A 13420-nucleotide genomic window follows, 5' to 3' on the forward strand; every position below is an offset into this window, starting at 1 on the left:
TGAGGTCAGAAGGGGCCATTGGCTATGCTGTAACTGGAGCTAAGAATGGTTATGAGTTGCTTGCCTTGTTGAGGCTGGGAACTGTACCCAAGACCCCTACAAGGGCAGCAAGTACTTTTAACTGCTGAAGCATCTTTCCAGCTCTTGAAGCTTTTAAGTGTCTGTATCTGTGTTTCCCTGCTGGGTGGCTACTGTGGGTGTGTAGCTGCTATTCAGGTGTTTTATGAGGTTTCTGATCATTCTCAACAATTGATCAACCAATATAAAGTAAATCATAAAACTGTTCAAGTTCTCAAAACTACCTCTTTAGCATGACCTAGTGATGGGGTTTGTTGTTGTTTTTTTAGTTTGATAGAGCATTTTTCCCCCATTTCTATGTGTCAAACCTAGACAAGCAGTTTACCACCAAGCTACAACCCCAACCTGTCTATCAAATTTTTTTCTTTTTGGGGGAGGCAGGAGTTTGGAGACAAAAATGTCACTATATTCCCAAGCTAACCTCACACAATCTTACTGCTTCTGTGTTTTGAGTGTACAGATTACAGGTATAACTATCAATTCAGCTAGTTCTTCCTCTTACTGGGGTTTGTTTTTGATTTTATTTCAGTTTTTCTCTGTGTGGCCCTGGATAGCTATCCCAAAATGTGTAGACCTGGCCTGGCTGGCCCTGAACTCAGATCTGCCTGCCTCTACCTCCTAGCATGCTAGGATTAAAGAAATGCACCACCACCACCCAGCTCTTAAATTTATTTTTTAAATGGTTACCTTTTATTTTTCTATGTGTATGTGTTTCCTGGGTGTGTCTGTGCAGGAGAACAAAGAAGAATGCCACATCCCTTGGAACTGACATTATAGGCAGGCAACAGTGAGCACCTGCAGTGGGAGCTGAGATCCAAACTGGGGCTCTCTAGAAAAGCAGCCAAGTAAGATTAGTGACCAAGCCATCTCTCCAGCATGGTACTTGCTTTTAAATGGAGGTAACTTTTGGCTGTGTGTGTGACTCCTTACTATTTAGAACTTAAAGAAGGCACAGAATCTCACAAAATATTTATTGATTTGTTCTTGGCTCATTTTTTTCAAGCCAAAAATCAGATTTTATAAACATGGAAAATATATTCAAAATGTTTTCTTCTCCACTAACATAGAAGATGAGAACAGTTGCTTTAATAAATTAGTGTAACATAGAGTGAGTGCATTAACATTTGAGCTCTGAGCCACTGCCAAAAACTAACTCGTAAAAAGCAACAGCTTGTAGTAACGAATCGTACAGCTCCTCAATCCGGTGTGAGCTCTTCACAATCTTCTGTCTGTACTGCACTGCAAGCTCCCTGGGGAAGAACACCCGAGGCTGCTCCTTCAGCACAGACTCAGAGAGGAACTGCTTCACTAGCTCCCTCCCACTAGTCCTCGTGTCGCCGATCATCAGGTCAAAGTGCTTGCCCACAGCATTTCGATTTATGCTCAGCACCCGATGCTGGCCATCTTTTGCAAAAGTTTTGTTGAGTAGGGCGTACAGCATGGCTTCCGTGATAAGAAAGTGTAACAGTATAGGAAACAGAGATGTGTTCTGAATGGAAAGTCCTGATTTTTCTAAAATGTAGAGATCTGCTTTAGGGATCTTTGAAACGACTGAAGAAATCTTTAAAAAAGAAAAAAAAATCAGAATGATTATGCTTCATGTTTGTCCCATTTCTCACAATTCTGAAATAACTAAAAAAACTTCTTAGACTCTAAAAGTCTACTGACTTCAAGACTCAGCAACTCAAAACTTCTAACAATTTAACCCAAGGTAGACCTGAGAGTTGGCATTAGCCTGGAATCTCTGCTGGTGGCAAGGGGCTGGTCAAAGTCTCCTATCACCATGCACTCATCAAAATAGCAATTCCTGCCCATTTCACATCTTGAAAGACTTAAAAGATCAAATTTAAAGACAAGGTTCCTATATTCTTTAAGCAAATATAATAAAGCTATACTAGGAGTAAAAGGTGCCCTGAACCCCAAAAACCCAGCTTCACTATTTATTACATCCCTTTTGGAACTGTCAGACTGAACTGTACCAGGAACCAAGTAGGAATGAAGAAGACCGCAAACAAGGAGCAGGGACCCACCCCTGCCTCACCTCTTCCAGATAAAAGGACGATGGGTATGTTTTGTTAGTTAGTTTCCAGCACTCTGCCTGCTGCCAGTCCAGCACAGTTGGTTTCCGGTCAAGGTGAGCCCACGCAATTCTTCGAGTACCAAACACAATAGATACGATACTATTGACTGCCTAAAGGAGAAGAGCTCAGTTGATTACAGTGTAAATATCTTACAACTGTAAAACCTACAGACTGAGAACGCCTAACAAGTTTAGGTGATCAAAGTTTGTTTACAACTGGGTGTGGTAGCCCTGTCTTGAGGGAAAAACAAAAAACTATGTTCTGCTCTCACTCCCTTTCAACAAGTATTTTAAAAGCAAGCCTGGGGGAGGGGGAGAAGGGTTGAGATGGGTTCTCTGTGTAGTCTGTCCTGGGTCTCCTATGTGCCACAACCACCCAGTTCTGTCTGTGTGTGTGTGTGTGTGTGTGTGTGTGTGTGTTCTCCTTTTTGCAGCCTTGATTGACTATGACCTTTAAAATAAACCCTTTTCTCCCCAAGTTGCTTTTGGTCATGATGTTTTATTACAGCAACATAAAGCAAAGACCCTGCCTCAAAAAATAAAAAATAAAAATAGGGGCCAGTAAGAAAGCTCAGCAGGAACCAGATGATGGTGGCCCACTCCATTGATCCCAGCACTCAGGAGGCAGAGACAAGTGGGTTTCTAAGTTCAAGGCCAGCCTGGTCTACAAAGCAAGTTCCATGACAGCCAGGGCTGCACAGAAAAAAACCAAAATTTTAATAAATGAAAAACTCAGCAGGTAAAGGTGCATGCCACCAAGGCTGCCATCTCCTTCCCGCCAGTCTAATTTCTCTCTTCCAAATTGAGTTTTTCAGCAAACTTTCCAAGTTCTTCCTCACAGCTTTCCCTCCAGTCGCTTGGCAATTATTAGTACATTTCATTCTGTGCAACAGATCACCCATCAATATGAGTATATCTAGATTCCTAATTAAACCTAAACATTTTGGGCTGGTCAGATGAATGAGAGGGTTAGAGCATTTGCAACCAAGCTTGCCAAGAACCCACACAGCATAGGAACTGACTCTTGAAGGTTTTCCTCTCTGATTATGAGTGTGTGTGTGTGTGTGTGTGTGTGTGTGTGTGTGTGTGTGTGTGTGTGAGAGAGAGAGAGAGAGAGAGAGAGAGAGAGAGAGAGAGAGAGAGAAGTAAAACAAAAATCTCATCTCTCACCCACTACTGGGAAGGGTGCTTTCCAGAGTAAGTTCTCAAACGGTAGCTGGTCAGGGGAGGGTGTACCTTAAGTCTCTCTTTCTCTACACCTGGTTTGATGAACTTTCTCAGCACCCACTTTTCCTGTGACTTTTTTCTCCGTCTGTTCTCTGGACAAAGAATGGAGTTACAAACTTCAACAGCAGTTTTATACTGGATCAAGGGCACGCCTATCAAACTCTCCAAACTCTGAAACGGCCCAAACTTCTTTCTGTGTTCCACAATATTGACGGACTTTCTTCCCCGAAGCAATCTGAAAGCCTCCAGTTCTTTATCAGAAGCTGTATTCAACACGTGTAAGATAGAGGCCTGCTGCTCTGGGGAGTAGAGCCTGCCCAGTGCAGTCCCAGGCTCCTTTCCATTCGTATCACAAGCAGCAACACTGGCAGCAAGTTTCTCGGGCGCCGTGGACTTTCTCCGAGAACAGGTATTATGTAGGACTGGAGACATGGATAAGTACTCTGGGAGTGGAAACCATCTCGTCCTCCCTACGAGGGAAATTTAAGTTAGCACATTCTCCTCTGTGTGACGGTTAATCCCCATGCTTGTGCAGTTATACAGACTTGCACGCAAACCATATGATCACGGAGAATTGTCTTTAAAAGGACAGTAGAGCTGGTCGTAGTGGCATACACCTTTAATCCCAGCACTGGGGAGGCAGAAGCAGGAGGATTTCTGAGTTCAAGGGCAGCCTGAACTACAGAGCAAGTTCCAGAACAACCAGGACTGCACAGTGAAACTCTGTATTGAAAAACAAACAAAGCATAAAGAGTAGTTTTACAATAATAAAGTCATCTACTCTGAGGGGTTGTTTGTTTGTTTTGGTCTTGAACATTACTAGTTTTGGGTTTATGTGTGGTTTTGTTGTTTTCTTTTTGGAGATAGGATGTCACTAGATAGTCCAAACAGGCCTCAAATTCAGTGTGAGGACCAGGATGACCTTGAATTCACAGTAATTCACCTGCGCCAAGATACCCGTGCTACACAGAGGCCCTGTCTCAAGGGAGACGTTGTGGTTGCCTGGCATTGTAACTCCATATCTACAATCTCAGCGCCTGAAAAGCAGAAGCAGGAGAGTCAGACGCCATACAAGATTCAGATTCTATAAGTTTGACAGCAGTCTGGACTACCTGAGACCTCATCTCCAAAAAATTAAATTAAAATAAAGAAATTGTGGTTTTCCAGGGATAGTTGAGTCCACCTTTTGTACGAGCATTTGGGAGGCAAAAAGTGGCAGATCTCTGAGTTCAGGGCCAGCCTGTTCTAGTACTGTGTTCCAGGCAATGAGACTGACTGGAAAAAATAAAAACAATCAAAAATGTTAAGGGCCAGTAGGTAGGGCTTAGTTTCTACCAAGGCCATGGATTCTATACCTAACACCACTTAATTTTAATTAAAATTATTTCAAATGTCTGCTATTTATGGCATTTATATTAAGAAGATTTTTTGGTAACGTCTCTTAAGATTTATTTCCACTCCCATTTTTACTAGTTTATCATCTGATGGAATTACAGAAAATTAAACTTTATACTTTATAATAAGTGTTACAGCTGGTCAGGAGTGGTGATCTTCACTTGTAATCCTAGCACTTAGGAGGTGGAAGCAGAAGATCAGGATTTAGCTACATAGTGAATTCCAGGCTAGCTTGGGCAATATGGAGCTTTGACTGTGAGGGACAGGGGGGGGCGGGGGGGGGCGGGTTGGGGTAGTGGTAGAAATGGTTTATTTTGTTCTGCATGGTTCTCAAAATTGCTAACAAGGCTATGTTTTTGCAGGCAAAGCCTACACTACGCAATGGATAACTTTATAAAACAGTGTAAAATCATTTTCAGCACCGCCACAGGAATATGATGAGGCCAGAGGGTAAGCAAGCTACTTAATATCTGAATACCCTGCCCGCAGCCGGGCTCAGACAGAGGCGCGCGCGGGATCTGGGCCACAAAAGCGCATGGGCTCGGGCTGGGGGGCGGGGGACAGGAACACTACTCAGTTCTGCTACAGCTCCACGCGGGAGAACGGGACACGGGACAAAGGAGAAACACTCCAGATTACAGGATAATGACTGGCAAGCAATCAACCTCGTGCTCAGGAACCCTACCTCCGGCCTTGATGAGGCAAGCAAGGTTAGCCCTCCAAGCCATCGCCAGGCTCTCTCACGCCTTTCTTCCTCCACCAACTTCCGGTTTTGTGTGTTCCAACAAAAAGTGCTCGGCCCGGGCTGGGCAGAAGGGTTCCGGCAAAAGAGACTGTCTTAGGAGAACGCCCACTGAGTTCCTAGGAATTGACCGCTGATGGTCTCCCGAGAATTTTATGGCCCGGCGATATCTCCGAGATGGAAAAGATAGACTAGATTTAGTCCTGTTTTGGAGCTAGACATCTCTGGGTTCCCAGACACACAGAGACCGCCTTGAGCAGAGAGTGGGGAGCCGGTATACTGGCATGTCACCCTGTGCTGAGTTGAGAAGAGAAACTACGAGAGATGCACCGGATAAAGCGGCCACCGTATGAGATCTCTTTGACGCTGGGCACATTTGGCTGTTTGAGAAGAATGGGGGGGGGGGGGGGGAGTGAGTCTGAAGCCACATTTGATCCTTGGAATGCGGAATGGGTCAGGTGAAAAAGTCGGGCAGGTCGCTTGTTTTTTTAGTTGCAAAGTTAGATTGGAGGGACTTTCTAGGAAAAAAAAATTGATCATTTGCAGCCAATGTGAAGCTGCACTGGAGAAGAGCCTGAGGACAAGAAAGAGGAATCGGAAGGTGATTATGATGTGTTTTATAAAACAAAGAATGTGTTTTATGGAGTGCGGTATGGTGTGGTGGGAGGGGTACCTCAGCGGGCCCATGCTGAGGCATCCCCCACCTCCTCGGTACCAGCCAGATGACAGATCTAGTATACAATCGAGTTTATTTGGGTGGATAGCAAGAGGGAGTTCAGAAGGCAGTAGAAGCGGATAAAGAGGGGACAGAGGAGAGAGGGGGTGGGGGCTGGCCGGGAACAGGTTGAGGAAGGGGAGGTAGAAGAGGAGAGAGGAAGAAAGGAAGTCAGAGAAAGAAGCGTCAGAGACTCAGAGAGGGCTAACCGTCCCTTTTAGAGCAAGCCAGGTTTACCTGGATGTTACTAGGTAACTGTTAGGAAGAGCATAAGAGGAATGCCATCAGATTATCTTGCCAAGGCAACTTGAACAGTGTGAAGAATGAAACCTTGGAGAAGGAAGAAGAGTAGAAAGGGGTTTAATGGGCTTGTGGTTATCAGACATAGTAGCTAACCTACAATGCCCGCACTTAGGAGGATGAGGAGAATTGCTGTGAGTTTGAGTCCATCCTAGACTACATAATGAGACCCTGTCTCAAAAGGGATTAGCAACAAAGCTTATTCACAGTCTCAACCGTTAAGAGTACTTGTTGCTTTTGCAGAGGATCTGGCTTTGGTTCATAGCATCCATATGGCAGCTCACAACCATCTATAATTCCAGTTGCAGGATGTCCAATAACCTCTTCTGACCTCCAAAGGCACCAGGCACATACCTGCTACCCAGACATATTTGTAGGCAAAACACTCATATACACAAATCTATAAGTCTAAAATAAAAGTTATTCTTAAGAGAGCCTGGTGTGGGGGTTGGGGATTTAGCTCAGTGGTAGAGCGCTTGCCTAGCAAGTGCAAGGCCCTGGGTTTGGTCCCCAGCTCTGAAAAAGAGAGAGAGAGAGAGAGAGAGAGAGAGAGAGAGAGAGAGAGAGAGAGAGAGCTTGGTGTGGGGCTGGAGAGATGGCTCAGTGGTTGAGAGCACTGACTGCCCTTCCAGAGGTCCTGAGTTTAATTCCCAGGGACCACATGGTGGCTCATGACCACCTGGAACAGGATCCGACGCGCTTTTCTGGTGTGTGTCTGAAAAAAGCTGAACTGTACTCATATAAATATAAATAAGGCTTTAAGAAAACAAACAAACAAAAAAAACTGAACTAGGGATAGGTAGGGAACCCCATGGAAATTCTAAAATTCTTAATGATTTCTCCAGAATTTAAGGCTCTAACAAAAAAATAAAGACAACTTTATGTGTAAAAATCTTCCAAATTTTTTTTATTTATTTAATATGTATATGAGTACACTGTAGCTGTCTTCAGACACACCAGAAGAGGGCATCGGATCCCATTACAGATGGTTGTGAGCCACCATGTGGTTGCTGGGATTTGAACTCATGACCTCTGGAAGAGCAGTCAGTGCTCTTAACCACTGAGTCATCTCTCCAGCCCCTGAAATTGTTTAAAACACAACATTTTATAATGAATTGTTTTATGTGTGAGTGCCACAGAGCTGCTGAAATGAATCGTGGGAAATTTATTCCCTCACACTTCAGGAGTCTAGAAACCTACAACCAGAGTGTCAGTGGTTCCTTCCGAGGACACCGCAGGAAATGGGTTGCATGCTTCTCTCTGACGTTCAGGTGACTACCCTCCTCCACATACAGATGTGTCACTCCCCTGTCACTAGGCATTCACACGGACATCTCACGAGGACAGCAGCCACTTTGGAATGGCCACCACTCCAGTCCAGTATGATCTCATTTTGGGAGAAAGAGGTGTTTTTGAGATAGGATCTTACTATGTTGCCCAGGGTGCCCTTGAACTTCTAGGCTCAAGGTCTCCTCTCATCTCAGCCACCTAAGACAGTGGGTGGGGCTGTGTCCCAGGTCACTTGACAGTTGTATTCTTTTGACTGTACAGTGTGACAGCTAGGACTTGAATCCAGAGTCTCGTGTGTGCTAGGCAAGGGATACTAATACGATGTCAGCCTCAACGTTGACCTTGTTTCCAAATAAGCTTACCTACTGAAGCGCCAGGAGTTAAGATCAGTATATCTGTTTTGAAGGATCTAACTAAACTGTCACACCTCAGAAGTAGCAACTTCTGGAGTGAAGAGGTAGTCATTTCTTCCTGGATTGGAAGCTTCAAAAAAAAAAAAGATTTATTTTTAAAAATTCTTTTAAACTTATGAATGTTTTGTGTGTGTTGGGTAGGGTGAGGGGTGACCAAAAGTGCAGGTGCCCAAGGAGGTCAGAGGACCCTTGAAGTTAGAGTTACAGCTGGCTGTAAGTCACCTGATATGGATGCTGGGAATAAAACTCCGGTCCTCTGCAAGAGCAGTACGGCCCTTGAACTGCTGAGCCATCTCTCCAGCATTTACCTTGAAGTTTTACATTTTCAAATCCATTTATTTGTGATGGGGTTGTGCACATGTGCGTGTGCATGCATGATGGCCTAGGACAATTGACTGGATATGGGACTCACCTGCTACCATGTGAGTTCCGGGAACCGAACTCAGGTCACCTGGCTTGGTGGCAAGATCCTTTGCTCAGTGAGCCATCTCACCAGCCTTTTTTTTTTTTTTTAAATTAAAAAATTAAATGCCGCCAGGCGGTGGTGGCATACACCTTTAATTCCAGCACTTGGGAGGCAGAGGCAGGAGGATCTCTGTGAGTTTGAGGCCAACCTGGTCCTCAGAGCTAGTTCCAGGACAGTCAGGGCCACACACAGAAACCCTATCTCCCCAAATGAAAAAAAAGAAGTCATTCTAACATGACTGCTGTCCTCATGAGATGTCCATGTGAATGCCTAGTGACGGAGGAGTGACACATCTGTATGTATGACCTGAAGGTCAGAGAGAAGCATGAAACCCATTTCCTGCGGTGTCCTCGGAAGGAACCAACCCCACTGACACTCTGGTCACAGGTGTCTAGACTCCTGAAGTGTGAGAGAATAAATTTCCCATGGTTCATTTCAGCATCTCTGTGGCACTCGTGCCTGAAACAAACACTTAGGACTCCTCCTGGTGCCTTTGAGAGATGGTACAGTTCAAGAAAACACAACTTGGTTCTTGCTAGCTGCCAAAGCAGGGAGTTTCCCCGCCGAGCCTCAGGTTCCTCATTTGTAAGTTGGAGACTTCGGTAGCTACCTCACAGGACTTGGGACACCAAGTGAAGAGAACACATGTGCAATGTACACTCCGTGGATGCTGGTTTTCCCATCAAAGCATTATCTGTTCTTCAGAGCTAATGATTAACAGCTTTGAGAGGAAATGTCCTCGTCAGGGCCTCCATTCAGAACTGTACTTTGACCACAAACTGGAGGTGGCAAGGAAAGAGACACCCTAGTACTCATGGTTCACTGCAAGTCAGAACCAGGGTGTTCAAAATGAAAGTGGTCATCTTCCTCCCGGAAATCAGCTGTTTCTCATTTCCCTGTTTCCTCTTCCAGATAAAGGTCCTTGGAACAAATTAATTTTGTTTGTAGAGATTTTTTTTTAATCAGTCCTCTATAGTCAGATACGGTGGTATACATCTATAACCACAGTCCTCAGGAGGCTGGGGTAGGAGGATTGAGGTCAAGGGCATCCTGACCTAATTAATGGTAAGACCCTGGCTAGGGTATGTGTAGCTCTGGTCTAACATACAAGAGCCCCTGGATTCAAGGCCCAACACTGCGCAATCAAAAGAATGAAGATGTCAAATGACCTAACCCCAGGTCTAAAAAGAGAAAAACCCAACGGGGTTGGCAAGATGGCTCAGAAGGTAAAGGCAACTGCTGTTAACTATGACAACCAATGTTAGTCCTCAGAACCCATGTGGCAGACTTGACTCAAGGCACTCTCTTACCTCCACACATGCGACACAGCACACAAGCATGTGTGCGAACACATCAACAAGTAAATGTAACTTTAAAAAAAGACTAAGCAAGGCTGGAGAGATGGCTCAGTGGTTAAGAGCACTGACTGGCTCTGCCCGTCGTCATGGCTGCCTACAAGTTGGTGCTGATCCGGCCTAGCGAGGGCGCCTGGAACCTGGAGGACCTCTTTGGCGACTGGTACCTGAGCCCAGCGGGCCACGAGGAGGCGAAGCGCGGTGGGCAGGCATTGCGAGATGCTGGCTATGAGTTTGACATCTGCTTCACCTCTGTGCAGAAGAGAGCAATCCGGACCCTCTGGACAGTCCTGGATGCCATTGACCAGATGTGGTTGCCAGTGGTCAGGACCTGGCGCTTCAATGAGCGACACTATGGGAGTCTAACAGGTCTCAATAAAGCAGAGACTGCTGCTAAGCATGGTGAGGCACAGGTTAAAGATCTGGAGACGATCTTACAATGTTCCGCCGTCTTCAATGGAGCCTGATCATCCCTTCTACAGCAACATCAGCAAGGATCATAGGTACGCAGACCTTACTGAGGACCAGCCACCCTCCTGTGAGAGCCTGAAGGATGATACTACTGCCAGAGCGCTGCCGTTCTGGAATGAAGAAACTGTCCCCCAGATCAAGGAGGGGAAAGGGTCTTGATTGCTGCCCATGGCAACAACCTTGGGGGCATCGTCAAGCATCTGGAGGGTCTGTCAGAAGAGGCCATCATGGAGCTGAACCTGCCAACTGGCAACCCCATTGTCTATGAACTGGACAAGAACTTGAAGCCCATCAAGCCCATGCAGTTCCTGGGAGATGAGGAGACCGTGCGTAAAGCCATGGAAGCTGTGGCTGCTCCGGGCAAGGTGAAGAAGTGAAGGCGAGGAGGCGGACTCCTGCCCCGACACCCTCTCTCCCTGCCTGGTCCTGCCTCCTGTACCCTCCCCTGCACCTGCCACACTGACCACATCTTTGGGATCTTCAATTTAAGTTGTAGCTGCAGATGGAGACCTGTGGCTCCCATTCTCCTGTTAGTATTTTATCCCCTGCACCCAACCTCTTCACAGAATCTAGTCAGAATAACACCTCTGGCGTGCAGGTTCTTGGTACCACATTCAGCTCCCTGTATCAGGAGAGTTGAGAGGTTGAGAGATACTAATTATAGTTTTTCTTAGCTCTTTGTTTACTAAAGATCTGCTTAGGAAGAAGTCCGGGAGGGACTGTATATGTGGTATGACCAATGAGGAGAAGCTGTGGTCCAGTTGTTTTTCTTTTTTTTTTCTCTCGGAGCTGGGGACCGAACCCAGGGCCTTGCGCTTCCTAGGCAAGTGCTTCATTTTGTTTTTTGAGACTGGGTTTCTCTGTGTATCACCAGCTGTCCTGGAACTTGGTCTATGGTCCGAGCTGGCCTTGAACTCTGCTTCCTGAGTACTGGGATGAAAGGCGCATGCCACTGCTGCCCAGCATGAACATTTCTTAAGGCATCAAAAGTATACAACTTGGGGCTGGAGAGATGGCTCAGCGGTTAAGAGCGCCCGACTGCTCTTCCAGAGGTCATGAGTTCAATTCCCAGCAACCACATGGTGGCTCACAACCATCTGTAAAGAGATCTGATGCCCTCTTCTGGTGTATCTGAAGACAGCTACAGTGTACTTATATATAATAAATAAATAAATCTTTAAAAAAAAAAAAAAAAAAAAAAAAAAAAAAAAAAAAAAGTATACAACTTGAAGACAAACTCTACTGGATTTCATTAAAGCTGTTTGCTCCCTGAAGTGCACCATCGTGAGACAACCGTGTGGGCGCTGGTAAGAGCAGTAGGTGCTCGTAATGATTAAGCTATCTCTCCAGCCCACAAAATAAAAGGAATCTTAATATGATACATATAAAAATTTAAAGGGGACTGGAGAGATGGCTCAGCAGTAAAGAGTTCTGAGTTCAATTCCCAGCAACCACATGGTGGCTCACATCCATCTGTAAAGGGATCTGACGCCATCTTTTCTGTCTGAAGAGAGCTACAGTGTATGGTGTAAAAAATAAATGAATATTTTTTAAAAACTACTAAAAGGATGTAAAGCGGTATGAAATCTATGATTTGGACCATATCAAATTATATGTGAAAGACCAGGAGGAAACTCACAATTCACACGTAACAGGGTTATTAAACACAGCTCAGTGCCTCAGCTGCGGGGCACTGCCTTTGTTGGAGGTTAGGTTCCCAGGGTCCACCCGATGATGCACTGGTGAAAACCTGCCACACCAACTGGATTCGAACCCCAGCTTCAGCTCTGCGACCGCCCGAAATGCTTCACCTCAGCCCTGGGACGTTTGTTAAATAACATACTATCTCTGGGCTAGAGTTGCCTTGTTCACCCATCGGGCTGAAAACTAGTGTCTATCCCTGGGTCGTGACAAAGATAAGACAGACTTGTGCAAGTCGGCGCCATGTTGCAATCTATGGGCCATCAGTGGGACCATGTTTTCTCTCACTGTGCTTTCCAAATCCCCTATAATTATAGTTTTCTTGAAAATTCTAAAGCTAATAAATATAATTTTTCACATTGTCAAAGGGGTCAGGCTCTGTTCCCTGGGGATCTATGAGCCTGTCCCTGGGAACACAGCGGAAGACTTTCTTCCAGGCCTGCTGTGTTCTTCTCAGCTGGAGAGCACTGATCTGCAAAAGGGACTGAATGTTTGTGTCCTGAGGAGCCCTGGGAGTTTTGTTTACAGAGGACATTCTGTCCCAGGGTCCTGGCTTCTCCATCACCCCAGCAGCTGCTGTCTGGACTGAGCACTCCAGAGAGGCTGCCTCAACCCACCCTCAAATTCTGGTCTCAGCACTCAGTAATGGCCTGGGGCAAGACAGCCTCTGGCTCTGAATTCTTCCTTCTGGAATAGCTTCTAATCTCTCCTCTCCTCCTCCTCCTCATCCTCCTCCTCCTCCTCATCCTCCTCCTCATTCTCCTCTTCCTCCCCTTCCTCCTTTTCTTCTTCTCCTCCCCTTCCTCCTCCTCCTCTTCCTCCTCCTCTTCCTCCTCCTCTTCCTCCTCCTCTTCCTCATCCTCATCCTCCTCTTCCTCCCCTTCCTCCTCTTCTTCTTCTCCTCCCCTTCCTCCTCCTCCTCTTCCTCCTCCTCTTCCTCCCCCTCCTCCTCCTCTCCCTCCTCCTCCTCTTCCTCCCCTTCCTCCTCCTCCTTTTCCTCCTCTTCTTCTTCTCCTCCCCTTTCTCCTCCTCCTCTTCCTCCTCTCTTCCTCCTCCTCTCCCTCCTCCTCCTCTTCCTCCTCCTCTCCCTCCTCCTCTTCCTCCTCCTCTTCCTCCTCCTCTTCCTCCTCCTCTTCCTCCCCCTCTTCCTCCTCCTCTTCCTCCCCCCCTCTTCCTCTCCCTCCTCC

General features: G+C 46.1%; 1 protein-coding gene and 1 pseudogene across 1 annotated transcript; one reads left to right on the forward strand and one right to left on the reverse strand.

Annotated features, from left to right (window-relative positions):
* Positions 1 to 1035: 1035 nt before the first annotated feature.
* Tefm (transcription elongation factor, mitochondrial) lies at positions 1036 to 5531 on the reverse strand. Its single transcript, NM_001025626.1, has 4 exons — positions 5466 to 5531; positions 3395 to 3855; positions 2120 to 2269; positions 1036 to 1639 (listed from the first exon to the last, which is right to left on the reverse strand). The coding sequence occupies exons 1-4, from the start codon at positions 5506 to 5508 to the stop codon at positions 1196 to 1198; spliced, it is 1098 nt and encodes a 365-aa protein (NP_001020797.1). The 5' UTR covers positions 5509 to 5531; the 3' UTR covers positions 1036 to 1195.
* Positions 5532 to 5985: 454 nt separating this feature from the next.
* Pgam1-ps3 (phosphoglycerate mutase 1, pseudogene 3) lies at positions 5986 to 13127 on the forward strand (annotated as a pseudogene).
* Positions 13128 to 13420: the final 293 nt, after the last annotated feature.

The sequence above is a fragment of the Rattus norvegicus genome, chromosome 10 (assembly GCF_036323735.1).
Source record: "Rattus norvegicus strain BN/NHsdMcwi chromosome 10, GRCr8, whole genome shotgun sequence".
NCBI classification, from domain to species: Eukaryota; Metazoa; Chordata; class Mammalia; order Rodentia; family Muridae; genus Rattus; species Rattus norvegicus.